This window comes from Hippichthys cyanospilos, chromosome 18 (assembly GCF_059441005.1).
Source record: "Hippichthys cyanospilos isolate Australia breed blue-spotted pipefish chromosome 18, RoL_Hcya_1.0, whole genome shotgun sequence".
Classification (NCBI taxonomy): Eukaryota; Metazoa; Chordata; class Actinopteri; order Syngnathiformes; family Syngnathidae; genus Hippichthys; species Hippichthys cyanospilos.
The window spans coordinates 11,581,941-11,599,726 of NC_142386.1; the positions used below are offsets into that span (position 1 = coordinate 11,581,941).

The following is a 17,786-nucleotide window of genomic DNA, read 5'->3' on the forward strand; positions in this document are numbered from 1 at the left end:
TTAACCCTTTAAGTCCCGTAGTAGCAAGATAGCACCAAGCAACTTTTACAGCTTATTTTATTAAACTGGCACCTAAAGAGTTCAGAATCTGTTAATGATATTCATCTCAATGTTTCTTACTCCTCTAGTTTTGTATGTTATGTCTTGCTTGTTCTTATATTATCATATTTCTAAATTTCAGTATCTTCTGTTCTTAAGATTTAAAAAAAAAAAAACTTTCTTCTTACATGAATTCTTAATACCATTGTTGACTCAAGGATGCTTTCTCGTCACTGTTCTTGACGTGCTCTTCTATTCCATATTTTTCCTATATTTAAGTTACAATTGACCAAAATGTTTGGTGTGCTAGACCAGAGTCAAGCTGTCGTCTCTGTTCCTATCTCTTCACTGGACCTTTTCCCCTTCCTAAAGAATTTCTTCGAAGACATCTGTTCCTTTCTCGTTTTGCTACTTTCTAAGTAAAATCTGGCGCTTAAGTGACTGAAACGAGTCCCAGAGGATCTGGTTTTCAAAATAAAAGGTTTTTCAAAATAAAATATCTTTCTGACACAAATTAATTTGTATTCTGGTACCAGTTGATCCACGGATCAGTGTTGTGGACCCCTGGCCTCCATAATACAGCAACATTAAAAAAAAAAGCTGTGAGTTTGACCAGCTTCCAAGTAAAGTTAACCTCATGGTGGTTTACATGGTCCGTTCCTGATATGTTCTCCGTAGTGTGAACAACCCCCAACTCAGCCATCTGACACCTAGGACAAAACTTTCTCAAGCCACCACTAATAACATCTTCATTATTTTGAAGAAGCAATTTTTCCTTCATTTGTGATCCCCCACCCAAGGCCGCCTCTAATTATCGCTCACGCCTTGCACTTTTGAAGAAGGCGTAGCTGGGCGTTTCTAACAGCCAAACAATTTGGGGATAATGTGAGACGCCCGCATTTGTGCATGAAGCGCACGCCTTTGGGAACGTGTCACGTTAGCCATTAGGCACATGTGGGAAAGTCGCCACCCGGACGTTTTCTGCTGGCCTAGATCAAGTCTTCAATACTACAGCTGGTTGCCGATTTTCTCCCTGGATTTCGATTCCAAATGAATTCATTATTTTTAACAATCAGAAATAGGACCAATTGTGCACTTATTCCAAATTTGGTAGAGTTGGTGAAGTTCATGTTGTGTCACAAATAGTGTCATTACTCAGTACCCGCATTGTTTTGAAAATAGTTGCCCAATGCAAAGCGTTTGAAAATGTTTTAGTCCACAGTGGTGACACTGTTAGATCAAGAAAGGTTTGTTTTGTTTTGTTTGTTTTCCTGAAAAGTGCCTTGAGGTTAGGTGAAGCAAATTATCAGATGGGTAAAATACTGGTGTCAGGTCAAAACCTTCTACCGCCAAAGTGGCTACTTGTTTTGATGTTTGTCCAACATTATAATGGGGAAGCGAGCAAGCTATTTCAACATTTAGGATTTCACAATAACATTGGGGAACAATTGGAGGAGGGATGAGCAGTTTCAAGTTTAATACGGTTTCAATCAAAATAGTTTTTTGTCACAAGGTGGGAACCAAATCTCGTCTTTTGCTGTGTCTGTCTTGGACTTGTGGGGACCATTTGAGTGGACCCCACAAGTTCAGGAGGGTCAAGACTTGCTTTTAGAGGGTAAATTTGAATTGGATTTTGGTTGAGATTCGGGTAAGGGTTAGAGTTGGAAAAATTTTTGTAATGGTTAAGGGACGAGGAAATGCATTGTCACTGAGATGTCCCCATTACTATACAAACCTTCCCCCTCCCTGTGTGTGCGTTTGTTTTTAGCACAACTATTTTTTCGTTTGTTTGTTTGTTTCCCACAGATGTGCTGTTATAATTAGAGCTGCTTTTGATTCACAATTGACACTGCGAGAGGTATGTGCAGCTCCCTGTAGGTCACCTCAGTTTCACTCAGTGCTGGTTTTTGTCTTCACTTTGCAAGTTCCATATCCATTGAGGCTTTTATATTATATAGGTTGTAACATCGTTTTGTGTTTGATATCCATACACAATGATCTTATGTCTAAAAAGTAGATCAAAAACTTAACATAAACTGAGACCAGTATATGATTTCCCCCCCAAAAATGTGTTATTTATAAGATAATCTGATAGTATTGATAGTTTTGTGAAGTTTGGGCTTGGCTGATGCCAGTGAGATATGCGTTCGTGTGTTTTTCCTTCGAGAAACGGCAAGCAGTGTGCCAACAAGGCCCCGGCTCACCTTCCAGGCTTCTAGCTCCAGGGATAGCTCCAAGCGCTTCTGCGCGGCCTCCAGCAGCTGATTGTTGAGCAGCATCATCTCCGACTTACTGCGAAGAAGCTCTGTTTCCATGGCCTTTTTCCTGCCGCGGCACAACGCACGTTAGAGACCGAACACGGCAAAGGACTCGCATCCGCCAACTCGCTCGTGCCGCTCACTTCTCGATGGCGTCGTCGCGATCTCTCAGCGCCTGTTGCAGCAGGACGCTGTCCTCGGAAACGCTTCCTATCACCCACTTGGCATCCTGAAGGCAGTGCCACAATGTACATTAGACACTACTCACGTTCTACACTCGCGCATGTTTCCATTTCACCTTTACACCTCTTTCACACACCCGAACACTCATTTGTACGGCTATACTTGTGAGGACATCCATTCACGTCATCAGAAAGGATTGCCTAACCCAATTCAAACCTTTGCCCTCAAAGCGTATTTCAACCATCCAAAGGAGGTCTGAACGAGTGAGGACCGACCTAAATGTCCTCGCTTCTCCAAAATGTCCTCACAATGTCGGTAGAAACCTCAAAGAGGTTCTCACAAGTATACAGGAACACACACAATGTTGAAAATACGAAAGGGAGACTATCACCCGTGTCAACTGAAACTAGTCGGTCTACATTGGAGAAGCGGCCCGGCAACATTCTTCTGGGCTGCAGAACGGGCTTTCCATCTGGCAATTCATTGCTTTTGTAATGCCTTTTGGATTTGACGTACATGCACGCTTACATTAAAGAAGGTTCTGTTTGCCCATTGTTTGCATGAGCAGCATTTTCCTTCAAACGCGGAAAACAATCCTTTCGATGACGTTCTGACACGACAACGACCAAGTCCGAGCGGTCGTATCCAAACGATCGGACGCAAACGTCAAATCAAGCGCGCCATAAGAAGGACAAATACAAGCTTGAAGCTGAAGTGGGTCAACAGGGACCCTGTGAGGATGGAAAACTGGATTTGTGGATGTAGGCCAGAAGAAGTCTAGACTGGAATCCGGCAGTTTAAAGTGGCAGAAGCGGATATGACAAAGAGTGGAAAAAAAAAAAAAACCTTTTTGGCAATGCCGCTGACGGCCATTTTGCGGGCGATGTCTTGCAGCTGGGCGAGGGCGGCATCCAAGCACTTTTCTCCAGGGGGTGGCGGTTCCACGGGGCGTGACCCCGGCTCCTGCGGCATCAGCTGCATCAGTCGCAAAATGGACAGCACCTCCTCCGTCACCTGAAGACGCAGACGCTCGTTAGGGGCGCCCGACTCACCTGACCAAGCCGGCGCACTCACCCGCTCTCGGTCTTGACTCCATCCGGCCCCTTGTCGGCTCTCCTGCAGTTTGTCCACTTGCGCCTTGAGCTTGATGCTGCGCCGTCGTGACAGCTCCACCTCCCGACGAACCTCCTTCAGCTGCAACAGCGAGACACATCAGTCTGTCTCGTGATATATTCCCCGACATCACAGACATCGGACGTCTTTAACGTGTTTATGATGGCACTTGGCCATGTTGAAATGGCTGTCAGAATATTTTTAATCTCTTTTGTCATGGCATTTTGGGCAGTGCTAGCAACGTCTCTCTCTCGCTCATTGCGCAAGCCTGGGAGAGCTATTGCTGTTTTGTTTTTTCCAACGAGGTTGCACCATTTTGAGCGCAGAATTGGGACGTTTGTCACTTGTTAGTTACGTGCGAGTCAGTTGAACGCGGCCGGTGTCAAACTTTGTATCACATAACCTATGTAGCGTGGGTTGCATTTGAATAAATCGGATTTGTCATTCACACTGCCATAAAAATATCAGATGCCACAGCTTAAGTCAAGACAATTTGTTTTTCTCTAGCACGTCAAGTTTTTCAACTGTAAGGACCATTTTGTTTAAAAAAATACAAAATCAACATATAAGTCTCTGGAAAAAAAAAATCCTAAGATTGAATAGTTTGAAGCTTTGAGAACTAATTCTCTATATGTCTACCCCTGTACAAGCTGCTTTCTGTGTGCAGATCTCAATAATCTTGATTTACTGGGAGCTGCACACACCTCTCACCTCTCCACTGTGACTGCAATGCACAAGTTGCCGTGCATAAATACTTCAAGATGAGTCCAGTCGGAATCGCCCCTTCTCACTAGTTCATTACTGGCATTTTGCTGGTCTATAGAAAAAAATTGATCACAATTTTTGAATCAGCATGCTGATTTTTATCAGCAGCATTTGTATCAACATTTTTCCAATTGTCACCCAGTTTAATCAAGAACAAGAACATTTGCAAAGTTTGTTGGCAAAGTTTTGGCCCTGCCTCTGCATGTTTTGACATCACAGAGAGTTTTAAAAAAGAATCTTGTGATGAAAATGCATAGCTACCGTATTTTCTGCACTATAAGGTGCACCTAAAAGCCTTAATTTTTTTTAAAAAGCTGATGGTGCGCCTTATAATCAGGTGCGCCTTATATGTGGATCAGTATTGAGATTGGGATTCGTAGATGGGGAATGAACTGATAAAGTAAGCTGTACCTGTTTCTTTTGTGTGTTTACAGTTGAACAAGGTTGCTCATATTGACATTGAGTTATTATGCTATAGAGAGTTTAGAGTTAATTTTTGAGTTATTAGTGTTGTTACTTTGAGTATTACTATATTGTGATTGAAAACGTTTTAAAATATGTCATTAATTGAGGGTGCGCCTTATAATCCGATGCGCCTTATATATGGAAAAAGTTTTAAAATATGTCATTAATTGAGGGTGCGCCTTATAATCCGGTGCACTTTATAGTGCGGAAAATACGGTACTTGTAGACAGGACCATACCGTGTCATTGACGTGTCCAAGTGTCCTGCGCCTGCCTAGCGGCCTGCCACTGTTGATGAGGTCAGGTAGGGTCATGTAGCTCCTTTGGAAGGGGGAGTCACCCCCCTCCAACGTGGGGGACTCAGAGCGCCTCTGCGGCGAGTGCTGCTGCGGGGCTTCGGCGGGGACGGGACCAGAACCGGAGCCCTCGCGCACATCGTTCATGCTCAGGCCTGCGAGGATGCTTGAGTCGCCGGCAGCATCCGGAACATCGGGTTCGTCGTCCTCCGGTTCCGACAGCGAGGCGGTCCGGCGCAGCGGCACCGCCGCGCCTCGCCGGGCCGATTTGGACGGGACCCTGCTGAGGGAACCATACAGCTGCTCGCTGGCGCTCAGGCGCGGACGGGGACGCAGACGCCAGTTTAAGTCTGAGAACTCCGCAGAGAAGTCCGGGGAGGATGGCTGGTCACTGGAGTAATCCATGGATGACTACAGATGAGCAACGACTCAAAAGGAAGGAGAGGCAGGTCGCTCGAGCATTTAAAGGGCCGCTCCGGCAACAATGCCTACAAACTGGTTTTCCCTGCTATGAGGTGGCGCATCGGCCATGATGTCACCGACTCATTCCGTTCCACCTGCCAGAAAGGCACCACCATATTTCCCCCTCGGGCAAAACACAAAGAAAATGCTCAATCAACAATTGGATGACGGTTTACTTCACACCCATCAAATGTTAAATAATCCACATGCAAAACACAAACAAAGAAAATGATTTTTCAACAATTGGACAGTTTACGTCACACCCATCAAATGTTAAATAATCCACATACAAAACACTAAAACATGCATTTTCTGTGTTAATTTACTTGTCCAGAGACCAAATCTAAGGAAAAACAGAAAAGAATGTTTGAAAATAGTTTTAAATATACAAAATAAGGACCCCCCTGCGTGTAAACAAGGATGGACTCGGACCTTGGTTCAGTCTGCTCGCTTCTTCTATAGAAAATAATGCAGCCTCTGCTAACACGAGCTGCTGTTAGCTGCAATTTACGCACTGGCTGCTAACAGTTAACTGACTTAAGTCCTCTAACTCGCATGTGTCAAACTCAAGGCCCGGGGGCCAGATCCGGCCCGCCACATCATTTTATGTGGCCCGCGAAAGACTGATTTGACTTCATGTTTCTGGCTAAAATGCCAAATGTTCAAGTCGTCTTTAACTATTAGAAATTTGTGAGGAAAAAAAACATGTTTTGTTCCCCATCTCTCTTTTGAACAGATTTTACCAATATCTGATCTCAAAGCAAGTTAAATGTGTGACGAACACACTTCATTTAAAAAACCCAAATGAGACCCCTCCTACCCAGCACTCGTCTTGTTGACAAAGGAATATTTCTTTGTGTCTAGGGCTGACTTTCATCATGTAGGAATTTTCTCTTTTGCTTGGTCCTTCACACTCTTTTACAGACTACTCCGGTGAGATTTGCGTCTTAGAAGCTTCTACTTAAAGATACAAAAAAAAAAAGACAATTTGTTTTCCAGACTCTTTATACTGATTTCGCCTAAATCTTCCAAAAAAGCACACACACACACACACACACACACACAGTGCCAATTTGAATTCAAATTAGAAAACAGAAAGACATTTTGTTTCCATACTACTTTACTGATCTAATCTAAATACTGAAAATTCTATATTATAGTCAAATGAAGCTTCTGTGGGGCACTATTGGGGTGTAGTGTATTTTGGGATGTGACCATTGAGCCTTCATTTACTTTTAATTAATTTCTTTAGTATGTTGCGAAAGTCTAGTTGTAGTTTTTGTCAGTGCAACGTCTAAGTCAGATAACAAAGCATTCCTCTTGGAGCAGCCCTGGAGGCTGGGGGTTACTGGACCCATGACCACTGGACCCCACCCAACAGTTAAACCAATGGTCAGGCGCCACATTTGGCAGAGGTGGACTAAGACATGTAATTTGAGAAGTATAGGAGATGAACTTTCGAGAGTTTTTAAGTCAAAAACAAAGAACTATGTGGGCTCTCGCCATATTGACCTCGTGAGCGAGTCCCCATCACTTTAACGTCAGCAGTTTCAAACTATAGAATAAAAACATTTTCAACCAAGATGCCTGAGTTGAAGAGGTCTTCATTTTCATCACCAACCAGCATTGCCTGGCAGCAAATTCAATACATACATTCAATTCATACAAGTGTTAAAGAAACTCACCACAGGGGCCAATTATTTGGAAAATGGCTTGAATTTCTGATGCTTCACAAACAGGGACCTCTCCTGGAACAAACAAACTTTAAAAAGTCGATTTTAAAGTACGTATCCTTTAATGCACACATGAAAGCTGAATTTAACCTGATTAACAAATGAAGATTTATAAATTGTGAATTACAAGTGAATATGTATCGAGTGTCGGAAGATTTGCATAGCGATGATACATTTGCTACAATCAATATAACTGCTCGCAATGAAGAAATGCTTTGCTGCGAGAATGGATGCGCTGCTTACAATGAAAGATGTTTGTGATGAGAAGGTTGCGGCGAGAAGGTTGCTTGACACACAGAATGCTTTGCCACACATGCTCTGATAATACACACAGACGAGGATAAGTACACTGGGTTCCACTCATGTTTTTTTTTTTCATTTCTAAGGCGGAAACCATGTAATTAGAAACCTCTGAATTAAATAAAAAGAGGGAGTTCGGAGAGGCTGCTTGAATTGTACTTGTGCAGTCCTTCTCCGTTCTCCTCATGCATGAGCTAGAAAACAACTTTTCTTTTCTTTGGTGTTTAGTTTCTGACAATTGTCAAAGAGGTGAACCTGACAAGTGTCTATCGTGTTACTGATGAGACGGGGAAAAAAAATAGTGTGTGCTTGTGCAACTGCTCTGTGGAATGGCAGTAATATTATTATTTGATTTTTTTTGGAACAGTTTCTTTTTTACTCACAACACATTTGGAAAATACCTGTTCATGAGGAAGTAATGAGGAAATGAATTCAATACTTTTCTTAACTTTTTAACAGCAACATCACACGGCGTGACAACCCACAAATTGTGCATTTGTTTGCGTCATTATACAATCATGAGACAAAGCTCAAGTACAATTCATCACCTGTCAGAATCGCACGCAGTGTCAGTGAATCATCTGATTGGACCGTGAACTATGCTGAATGGTTTATTCAAGGAAATAAAAACATTTTTGCATTACATATCATGTCACATGATCTGACACCAACTTGGAAGCGGTGTTTCAATGGAAATGTAGGTCAGCGTTTTGATGCCTTAGTGCCAAATTACCAACATTATATTTTGGAACGGCTTTGGATCATTCCTCAGGTGAATCAACATCAAAGCAGGTAGTAAGCAATGGGAATGTTGAAATTACTCATAAATTATTTTATGAAAATAGACAAGCCGACTCGGCGGATCGGTGGTTAGCACGTCCGACTCACGGTTCGGGGACTTGAGTTCAAATCCACCTTCGTGCGTGGAGGTTGCACCTGACAGTATGTAAGGTTTAGACCGTTTTTCATTAAAAATTAATACATTATAAATTTCAAAAATGTGTTTAAGGACCAACAGTATGTTTTAAATATAATCATAGGTCTAGTTATCATATTACATGGGGGGTGGCACTCCTCCAAGGGTCGCCATGTCTGTTATAGCTAGACAGCCGGAGGGGTTTCGCTGCATTTACCGTAATGCCTCTAAAGCTCCCTCGGGCACACGCAAAAAAACTTCACATACTCCTACATATTTATGATGAATGTGCATACATTTCCCTTAACAATGAAGTATGAAAGCTCTGTATTCCACGCCATCTCCTTTCCTCGTGAACTGTTGGTGACATCATTCCAATTTGCATACAGCGCTTCATACCCACGGGCCGCAATCCACAAGCGTTTTTTTCATTCTCCACCCCTATTTGAGAAGGACTGAGCTTAAATGAGACAACCTTGACATATGTTCCACACATCAGTACTGTATGTCATTGGGTTGCCTTCACCTCCCTCATCATAATTCAGTCTCCTCTGCAGACATTAATTCAGAGAAATCTCTGTTCAGGCAGGGGTTCATTTTTTTTTTTTTTTTTTATACGTTCACTTCCTTGCGTGACAAAAAAATCTTTGTTTCACTTGTCCCTACATGCGATCTTACAGATCACTAAAGTGCTCCGCTAGGACTTGTCTATTTGAAGCTTGAAATAAAAACCCCATAAGACATTTTGATTTCCAGACTACTTTATTGATCTCGCCTAAATCCTAAAAAATTCCAGGATGGGAACAAAGCAATGTCTTTATTTTCCATTTCAACAAAATGTGATAAATAAACAAATCCAAAGGTCTTCTTTGAATAAGAAAACAAACGTTTTGTGAATTCTGAGTGCTTGTTGAGCTGCTTGACACTTGACCTTTAGCCTTTGAGGGAAGACATTCCGGCACGCATGATTTCGTCCACGAGCAGGATGTTGCTGGCGATCACCGTGCTGCACACAAATACCGAGGGTTATTCGCAATAGTCGTGACGACCGCGAAAACGATGGCGCGGACGCATTTTGCTCACCAAGAGTGAAGAAGTTGCTTCTTGACGCTGTAATTGTCCCACACACCCGCCTCGCCCGCCACCATCGGCTCCCCTGAAACACACACGATTTTCACATGAATCCACAACTGAATCCCGACACCCTCCTCCTTGTCATGTTTAAAGAGATTGTCCGAGTGACATTACAATACTCTCAATTTATCTTTTGACCCCCATGGTTTAGATTCCCAACTCTTAAAAGATCTGCCTATTCTAAAACCTACCTATGTAACTGCATTTTAACTAACTGCCTTATAATGGTATTAGAAGGTTATAAAACACCTCTAAAAGCTTGAATATACATGGATATATTAAGAAAAGAAAAAAATCCTGTTTCCTTTGTGTGAAGTGTGGTTACCTGTGCTGAGATCCACGCCCACCAACTGGCCTCCGGACTCTTTAAATTCCGTCTGCAGCTTCAAAAGAGTCTCCTGAGGGTCGTAGCCTGAGTTCTGGGCCAGAACCTGTTCCGGAGGAAGATTGCATTGGGAAATAATCACATTGAATAATAAATAAAAATCATGTTTTCAAACTCCATTTTGCTTAAAAAAAAAAAAAAAAAAAAAAAAGACCCTCCTTTGAAACCCCTACCACACATTAAAATTTTAACTCTACATTGAATCCCTGATCCTAGTTTTAAATCCTGTAATGAAACGCTAACTAGGGGAAAAAGTCGTCAACTAATTTAGCTAATTTAGCTAAGTCGACCTTCAATATAGGTGAATTACAAATATATGCCTCGAAGCTCTACTGGAACAATTTTTACGGTGTCATTTTCTGCACAGGCAGACAGTGATGCAGTGGCGGCCACAAGGAACAAGGAAGGAAACAAGGAAGGAAAAAGTGATTTTACAACATTATTGGGGAGGATTACTTCATTGAATAGATCAAAAAATCCATTTTAAAAGTTTGAATAATAACTGCCCAAATGCTAAGCCTCGTCTACTGTAGCTTCAAACTACATAGAAAGACGGTTTGCAACCTTAACCTTACTATAAACTCCTAAATCTAGTTTGAAACCATAACACTGGTTTCAAAGCTTATTTGGAAACCTAACCCTTGTGTAAAACAAAACTCTTAAACCCCTAATCCCTTTGAAATATGATTATGAAACGTTAACCCTAGTTTAAAATTCTACAAGGAAACCCTAGTCAAATTTTGAAACTTTAACCCATTTAAAGTTCTACTTTGAAACCTTCTCCCAAGTTTGAAACCATACCTTGAAATAATATCCCAATTTTGAAAGCCTATTTGAAAACCCTAACATACTATGAAACCCTAACCCAAGTTGGAAACTCTACATGGAAATCCTAACTTGAGTTTGCAATCTTATTTTTGAAAGCAGAAACCTAGTTTAAAGCTGTAGATTACTAAACTAACCCTAGTTTGAAGGGCCTGATCAGTTTGAAACTACCCCTATTTTGCAACCCTAATCTAGTTTAGAACTCTACATTACACCCCTCATTCTGGTTCAAAATCCTAGACCAAGTCCATCTTAAAACTTCATGGAAACTTCATGGCTTTAGCAGAGTTTGAAATCCTATTTTGAAACCCTATTTTGAAGCTTCAAGCTTCAAACTAACCCTGTCCGATCTTAAAATGTTATTTTAAAAGCCAAAAACCTAGCCGTGTACCCAGTTTTGCAGAGGCTAGTTTCCTGAGATGTCTGTGAGGAAAGGCCTAACCCAAAAAAAGTGTGAGAATTTGTCGAACCTTGGGAATGATGAGGAGGGCGTCAGCGAAGGCCTGCACTCCTAGCTGTGCTCGTCCCTTGATGGTGGCCTTGTGTTTGAGCAGCGCGTCGGCCAGGGCCACCTCCAGGGCACCCGCGCCGGCCACCACACAACCTGACGACAAGCAAGGCCTCGGTTACTGGTGCACCACAACCATGCCGCGAACCGTCTGTCAACTTCAAATGGGTAGGAGAGCCTGCTCAAAAGAGCCGGCGGTCTCACCGTCCTCGATGGCGTTCTTGACGGCGCGCAGGCCGTCCCTGACGGCGTCTTTGATTTGCGTGAGCGTGTGATTGTTGGGCCCTTTGATGAGCAGCGTGACTGAGCGAGGGTTCCCGCACTTCTCCACAAAGGTGAACTTCTCCTCACCCTGCAAACAGCACATGAACACACACGAGTCACCAACTAGCAGCTTGGGACATCATTTCCACTTGCCCTCAAAATGAGCAGGGCTTGCTTTTAAAACGTGCACATTGACGCACACTAGAAGAAGATGGGTGTCTGAGCATACATTTTTAGTGCTTATGCCAGCGCGTGTTGAAAGTCGCCAGCAAAAGGAAGTGTTACGCTTGTAGACTTTGCTGCTTTATTCAAATATAACCTTACACCCTGAAAAGGAGCTACCACTAACAATTATTTTAATACTTATTACTTTGAAACTCTTGGATGACTCAGATAAAATTTCCGGTTTTAATTGACATCCATTTCATTTAACAAACAGGTGGTGCAATAAAGAGTTACATAATGGTTGGGTCCAAAGGAGGTGAAAATAAGTCATTATTTTACATTCAGATTTACTTTTTCAAATGTATTTGAAAGCGTTAAATATATTTTTCTAAAGCGTAATTAAATGTTTTATTTGGGTTCAACCCAAAAGCTAAGTCAAAACAATTGCTCATCAGAAATAGTTGATTAATTAATACAGAAATCAATACGTTGTTGATTCATCAAATAGTAATTGCAGCTCAAATCCCGCCGTAACATCGCACACATGTGCGTTTCAACTTTGGAGGTTGTCGTGTCTCCATTGGGTGTTTCTTTTTGAGCCTTCGGACACATTTTGAGCGGCAGTCCAATCCAACTTGCCAGCCGTCTACTCACCAGCGTGTGTTCGTACACCAGCCCGGCACGGCCCAAGCATTCGGGCGTCAGGTCGTCCACAGAGTTCATGGCGATGCCTCCACATGCCAAGGTCAGCCTGCCAAAATACACCAAGGACGCACGTCAGCGAGCGCATCTCTTTCTGGACATTCCTATCCGGGCGAGCACGGCGCAAGCACTTCGGGCCACCCAACAGCTGCCCTCAGCTGTGTGCTGGGATAGATGCCATCTTAACCTATTCACTGTCACTGAAAGTTAATAATGTCACCAGATTCATACTGCATCCCACTGCTCCCAGATGCAGTTAACGCATAAACAAATGATCAACATGCACTAGTTTCAAGCTAACACAAGTGCAATAGCAGAAGTCACAGATCTGGTTTCCGTTAGCCGCAAAAAACAGGAGAACATTGTATACTGTACTGTAAACCATTACAGTGAAGGGATTTATACTGCGATAGGAATTCTGGGCATATGTTTCATGTAAGAAAATGACCAATCAAAAATCTTCTCACTTGATGTAAAAAAAACTGCGATCAATTTTTACCAAACTAAGCGGACACTCCTACCTTATCAATTTATGAGAACTTTAAAATTATGGCACCAATATTTGGGATTTTAGGCACACAATATGTGATTCCCTCCTCATTTTCAATTCTAATGTCAGAGGAACACTAGGAGATGTAGCCAAAAACGTTTGTCGTGAAGAATGACACGTGTGTTTCGCTTTGTGTGTATGTGTTGAAACTTGACCTCTCCATGTTCCTTCTTTTGGCTCTGCGCAAGGCGACGATGCCTTCCTTGGCAAGGGCGTCCAGAGAGTAGGGGTCGATGCCCTGAAGGACAATGAGACAGTGTTAAGTCGCCTCGCAGGAGGAGATGGGGCTGTTGTGGTGAGGTGCTGAATACATGTCAGGGGATGGGACACCCCGCATGCAGAGGTACACGTCACGCTTACTGTGGCACAGTCATGAGACCGGGAAGCACCACAGGGTCGGTGCCTCACGGGTGTTCGCTGTGCGGCCCTCCCATAGGAATGCTACTTTTTGGGCTTACCTTCTGGTTGATGACAACAAAGCTCCCGTCGCCATCGGGGCACACGCGCTTCTTCAGGTCAACGATCTTGCGCACACGCTCAGTTATGAACTTCCTCTCGGCCGCTACGAACTTCTCGCGCTCTTCGGCGCTCTTGTAGAAGAAGCCCGAGTTGACTTCGGTCTTCTCGTACTCCAGCGATACGTTGCATGTCAGCACGAAAGCGTTCTCCACGCGCTTCTTCATGTCAGGGTGCCTGGCTCCATGGTCCAACACCAGGCCTCTGATCAGCCTGTGAACACACAAAAAACGTGTATTGGAGCCAGTGCTTTAGACATGAGTCAAACTAGCGGCTTGAGAGTCTAGTTTCAGACCGCCACATTGTTTGATGAGGCCAACAAAGCAAATCATGTGCAGCTGCTACATGTTTCCTGATAATGTTGCAAAAATTTCAAATTGTCTTGACTTTTGAAAAAATTGAGGAATTGCGACAAATTTAGTTACCAACCCCATTTTAAATAAACACAGTGAAAATAGGACTTGTCATTACGACATTTAACTAAAAACATTTTTTCTCAGCAATTTGAATGTTGAACATGTTGAAGTGAGCAGATCTTAAAACGCATTATCTTCTTCACATATGAATTATTAGACAGCAAAATATGCCTGTGCTGGACGGCGAGTGACTGTGAAAAGTGTTAGCACGCTAGCATTTACATCAACAAATACCAGTTCACACCCTTAAAAGTCATATGTCCATTACATATGTACAATAATGCCTTTAAAGTTACTTATCAACGATGCTTCAACAATTTTACATGAGTAAACTTAAGAGTGGAGCTGCCTTTAGTTACAAGTTCAATAGCTTTGGGTTTGTCTTCTGCTGCTTTTGACAAGTTGATTGGGCACATTTTGTTCTTGACTGCCCTCTATTGGGTAATTTGAACACGTAAAATTGAACCACTTCAGCGTAATGACAGGTTATAGTTTTGAAAAATACAGCCCAAGTGCCTTTGGGGAAGTTTGCGACATTCTTTCCTTTCTTTTGGAAAGCTCCATGTACCAATAATGTTTAATTTAATGAAAGCCAATCAACTACAGGATCAAAATGTGTTCTTACACAAGCATTTAGCGTTGGCCATTCAGCCACTAGGCAGCCTTGCATTTAGCGTTGGCCATCGAGCCACTAGGCAGCCAAGGCAGACTAAGAGTAAATACCATTTTGCCATAAGGCTGACCTTCCGCTTCCAGCAAAATCAAGTCTCCACAGCTGTATATCCCTCTTTCTAGCATACAGTATATAGTTGAACAGATATCATGCAGTCTTCTGGTAATTACTATTAGCATGGCGAGCTTTAAAGATAAAATAACTGTGCTAAAGTCCACAGAAAACCTTTATAATTACAATGTGGCGTTATAAAGTACAGTGGACCCCCGGTTTATGACGTCCCTGCTTTAAAGGTAAATAAATCCTTTGTATAACTTTTATTTATTATGCTATGTAATTGTATAAATGTATATCAAAAAATATATGTATAATAAGTTATTTTAAAAAGACACACCATGCCATTCATATTATAGCGGCCCATTTTTATAGTCGACTTTTAAACCACCTTAATCGACTTTTCCCCACTGCACCATTTGAAACATAGAATATACTTTTGCCTGGTTAACATTTGACAGTGAGCACTCACTGCGTGTCGCAGTCAGTCTTGTGTTTCATCTCCATGATCTCCACCATGTATAGGTCAATGGGCTCATTGGGTTTGGCAATGGTAAGCACAGCATCCACCACCGCCTGCGCCACAAAATCACATAAAAAAAAAACCCATCAGCACACTTGGCTGTGACTCAATCTCCATGCTTGAATGGACATAGTGTGTAATGCGTGTATGAATCAATTGTTGGTGTATGAATGGAAGCAGAGTTGTTTAGAGTTCCACCTCGGTGAGGAGGTCAGCAAGCTCAGCGTGGACTTTGGTCCTGAGGGAGGTCCGAGCGACGTCCATGAGGATCTCTCTGTCCATCTGTCGTGTCACCTTCACTTCTTCCAGCACTGCAAGCGCCTTCTCTTTGGCTGCGTCGAAGCCCTCAGCCACGATCCTTGGGTGGAGGCCCTGATGGACGACTCATTAACCCAAAGATGCCAGAAACAGTAAGCAAGCAAGCGAAATGGCGTTTGTGGGGCACCTCGGACACATAGAGGTCAGCCTGCTTGAGCAACTCGCCAATGATGAGGACGTTGGAGGTGGTCCCGTCACCCGTGATGTCATCCTGAGCAGTGGCTACCTTGGCAATGAGCGATGCCGTCGGGTGCTGAATTTGCTGAGGAAAACAAAATACAAAATACTCACATATCTATTACAACAGGAAGAGAAGCAACTCTGAAGTCATTACTTTCTGCATTGAGAAACACTTGCGATTTTACTAGCGCCTTTACAGACATAACCTGAACATTAATACTGCATGTATATTTCAAAATGGAAGTGCTAATAAAATGGTATCAAGAAAAAACAATTACAGTAAATGAAAAAATAAAACGAGCATCAGAACGTGTGTATTGTATCTAGAAAGTTTTGAGTTACAGTATTTTTGACTAACTTAGTTGCACTATTGGAATGAAGATTAAAGTGATACATTTATGAAGTGGATCAACTCCAACTGCGAACAAACAAAATTTGATATGTGCAATTACCATCTCATGCAAGAGGACGTTTCCATCTTTTGTCAGCTTGATGTCTCCTGCTCCAGAAACGAGCCTGTCCATACACAAAAGTAAGAAAACTTATCTTCACATTTCAATTCATATTTAAACCCCTAAACCGATCTACTAAACCAGTATAAAATCATTGATGGTTTCAGATCATAGTTGCAAAATCAAATGAATGCAACCAACCCCAATAATGACAAAGCTGGACAAAATCAGAAGAAAAAAATAGACTTGTCTCATTGCCGTAAGACAGCAAACGAGGTTGTCAGTTTGTTTAAGCGAATTCCTGAATGCAGAAAAGCCCATCAGTAGCTCCCCATTCCATTTTTGGATTATTTTCAACTGCCCACCCAAAAGCACCGTTTCCATGTTTTCCTGCGTCAAATGTTCCACTAAACTGGGAGAAACTCCAATTGAACACAGCAGCAGCTTATTTTACTAGTGAAACATGTGACTATTAATATCATACGAACTTAATTCTTACTTTAATGAATCTATCGTTACTTGTTGTTGGACTTGTTACATGTTAGGGTGTGTCAAATCGTTTCTTTTTGTTATCTGCCTGGTCAATATGTTTGTTATGACTGGTCGGTGTTATGCTTTATGCAAATCAAAACCGATTTCTTCTTTGTGCTCAACAATAATCGGCCAATAAAAAATGATTTCGATTCTCCGATGATGAGCTAAAGCATGCTAAGGGCGGACCGAACTAGAGCAAGAAGGCAACGTGCGCCGAGCCGGGGCAGTCTTGGAAATTCGTCACATTAACTACGCGAGGCATAAATATAAAATCATAAACCTCCAATGGAAAAATTTGGGAAAAGCTATACACCCTTTACCATTTTCGGGACAAAGCCTTCAATAAAGGGGCTTACTTTCCATTAGTCATTTAGCTTAGCCGGCTAGCCATGTAGCTTAGCCTAGCATGGCCTAGCATTTATCACGCGCGTGTGCGGCGGGCGATCCACACTACCTACATCTTCATGGTGCCTTTGGGTCCCAGGTTGCTCTTGAGGACGTCCTGAAGCCCCCGCGCGGCACTGATGTTGACCGCCAAAGCCGCCTGAGCGCGGGCCACCTCCGCCTTGGGATTCAGTGCTTTCACGGCGGCCATCGCGAACCTAAACGGCGCAAATCGGAAAGGCGGCACAGTCGTGAGGAGAACACGCTAACCGGAAGAAAACGAAGAAAGAAAGAGAGACTTCCAGAAGGCCAACACGTGCTCCCTTTGATGCGTTTACGGAACAAGTCGAGGCTCGGATTTTAAAAGGGGACGTATACGCACACACAGAACAAGGGGAAGCTCGGTATATAAAAGGGAATGTATATACACGCACACATGAAATCAATTAAAATATTATCAAACACACTAGCCGAGCAAATTCTGTAATGCTCCCTTACCTTTCAAAGTGCATGTACTAATTTTTAAACTTTTGGTTAAGCTATTTGTTAAGATATTAATGTCATCTGTACACTGTAACATTTTAAATTCAAACAAATTAAGGAGTTGAATGACTTTACATTTTCCGAAAGGAATGGTAGATGTAATGGATTTGAGGGCTCTCTGGGGCAACATT

The 17,786-nt window shown here is 42.5% G+C and overlaps 2 protein-coding genes across 2 annotated transcripts in view; both read right to left on the reverse strand.

Annotated features, from left to right (window-relative positions):
• The window catches only part of bicdl2l (bicaudal-D-related protein 2-like), a 6,505-nt gene extending 941 nt beyond the window's left edge, over nt 1-5,564 (reverse strand). The window contains exons 1-5 of the mRNA XM_088440966.1: nt 5,062-5,564; nt 3,555-3,674; nt 3,327-3,494; nt 2,441-2,526; nt 2,244-2,364 (exon numbers count right to left, since the gene is read on the reverse strand). Coding sequence (XP_088297092.1) covers nt 2,244-2,364; nt 2,441-2,526; nt 3,327-3,494; nt 3,555-3,674; nt 5,062-5,523 — 957 coding nt within the window. The 5' untranslated portion in view covers nt 5,524-5,564. The remainder of the gene's footprint in view (nt 1-2,243; nt 2,365-2,440; nt 2,527-3,326; nt 3,495-3,554; nt 3,675-5,061) is intronic.
• Nucleotides 5,565-9,272: 3,708 nt separating this feature from the next.
• cct6a (chaperonin containing TCP1, subunit 6A (zeta 1)) lies at nt 9,273-17,422 on the reverse strand. The gene is made up of 13 exons (XM_088441535.1): nt 17,187-17,422; nt 16,195-16,258; nt 15,690-15,824; nt 15,443-15,616; nt 15,194-15,297; nt 13,521-13,791; nt 13,218-13,300; nt 12,465-12,561; nt 11,586-11,733; nt 11,344-11,477; nt 9,989-10,094; nt 9,613-9,685; nt 9,273-9,535 (listed from the first exon to the last, which is right to left on the reverse strand). Exons 1-13 carry the CDS (start codon nt 17,321-17,323, stop codon nt 9,463-9,465), a joined length of 1,599 nt encoding a protein of 532 aa, XP_088297661.1. The 5' UTR covers nt 17,324-17,422; the 3' UTR covers nt 9,273-9,462.
• Nucleotides 17,423-17,786: the final 364 nt, after the last annotated feature.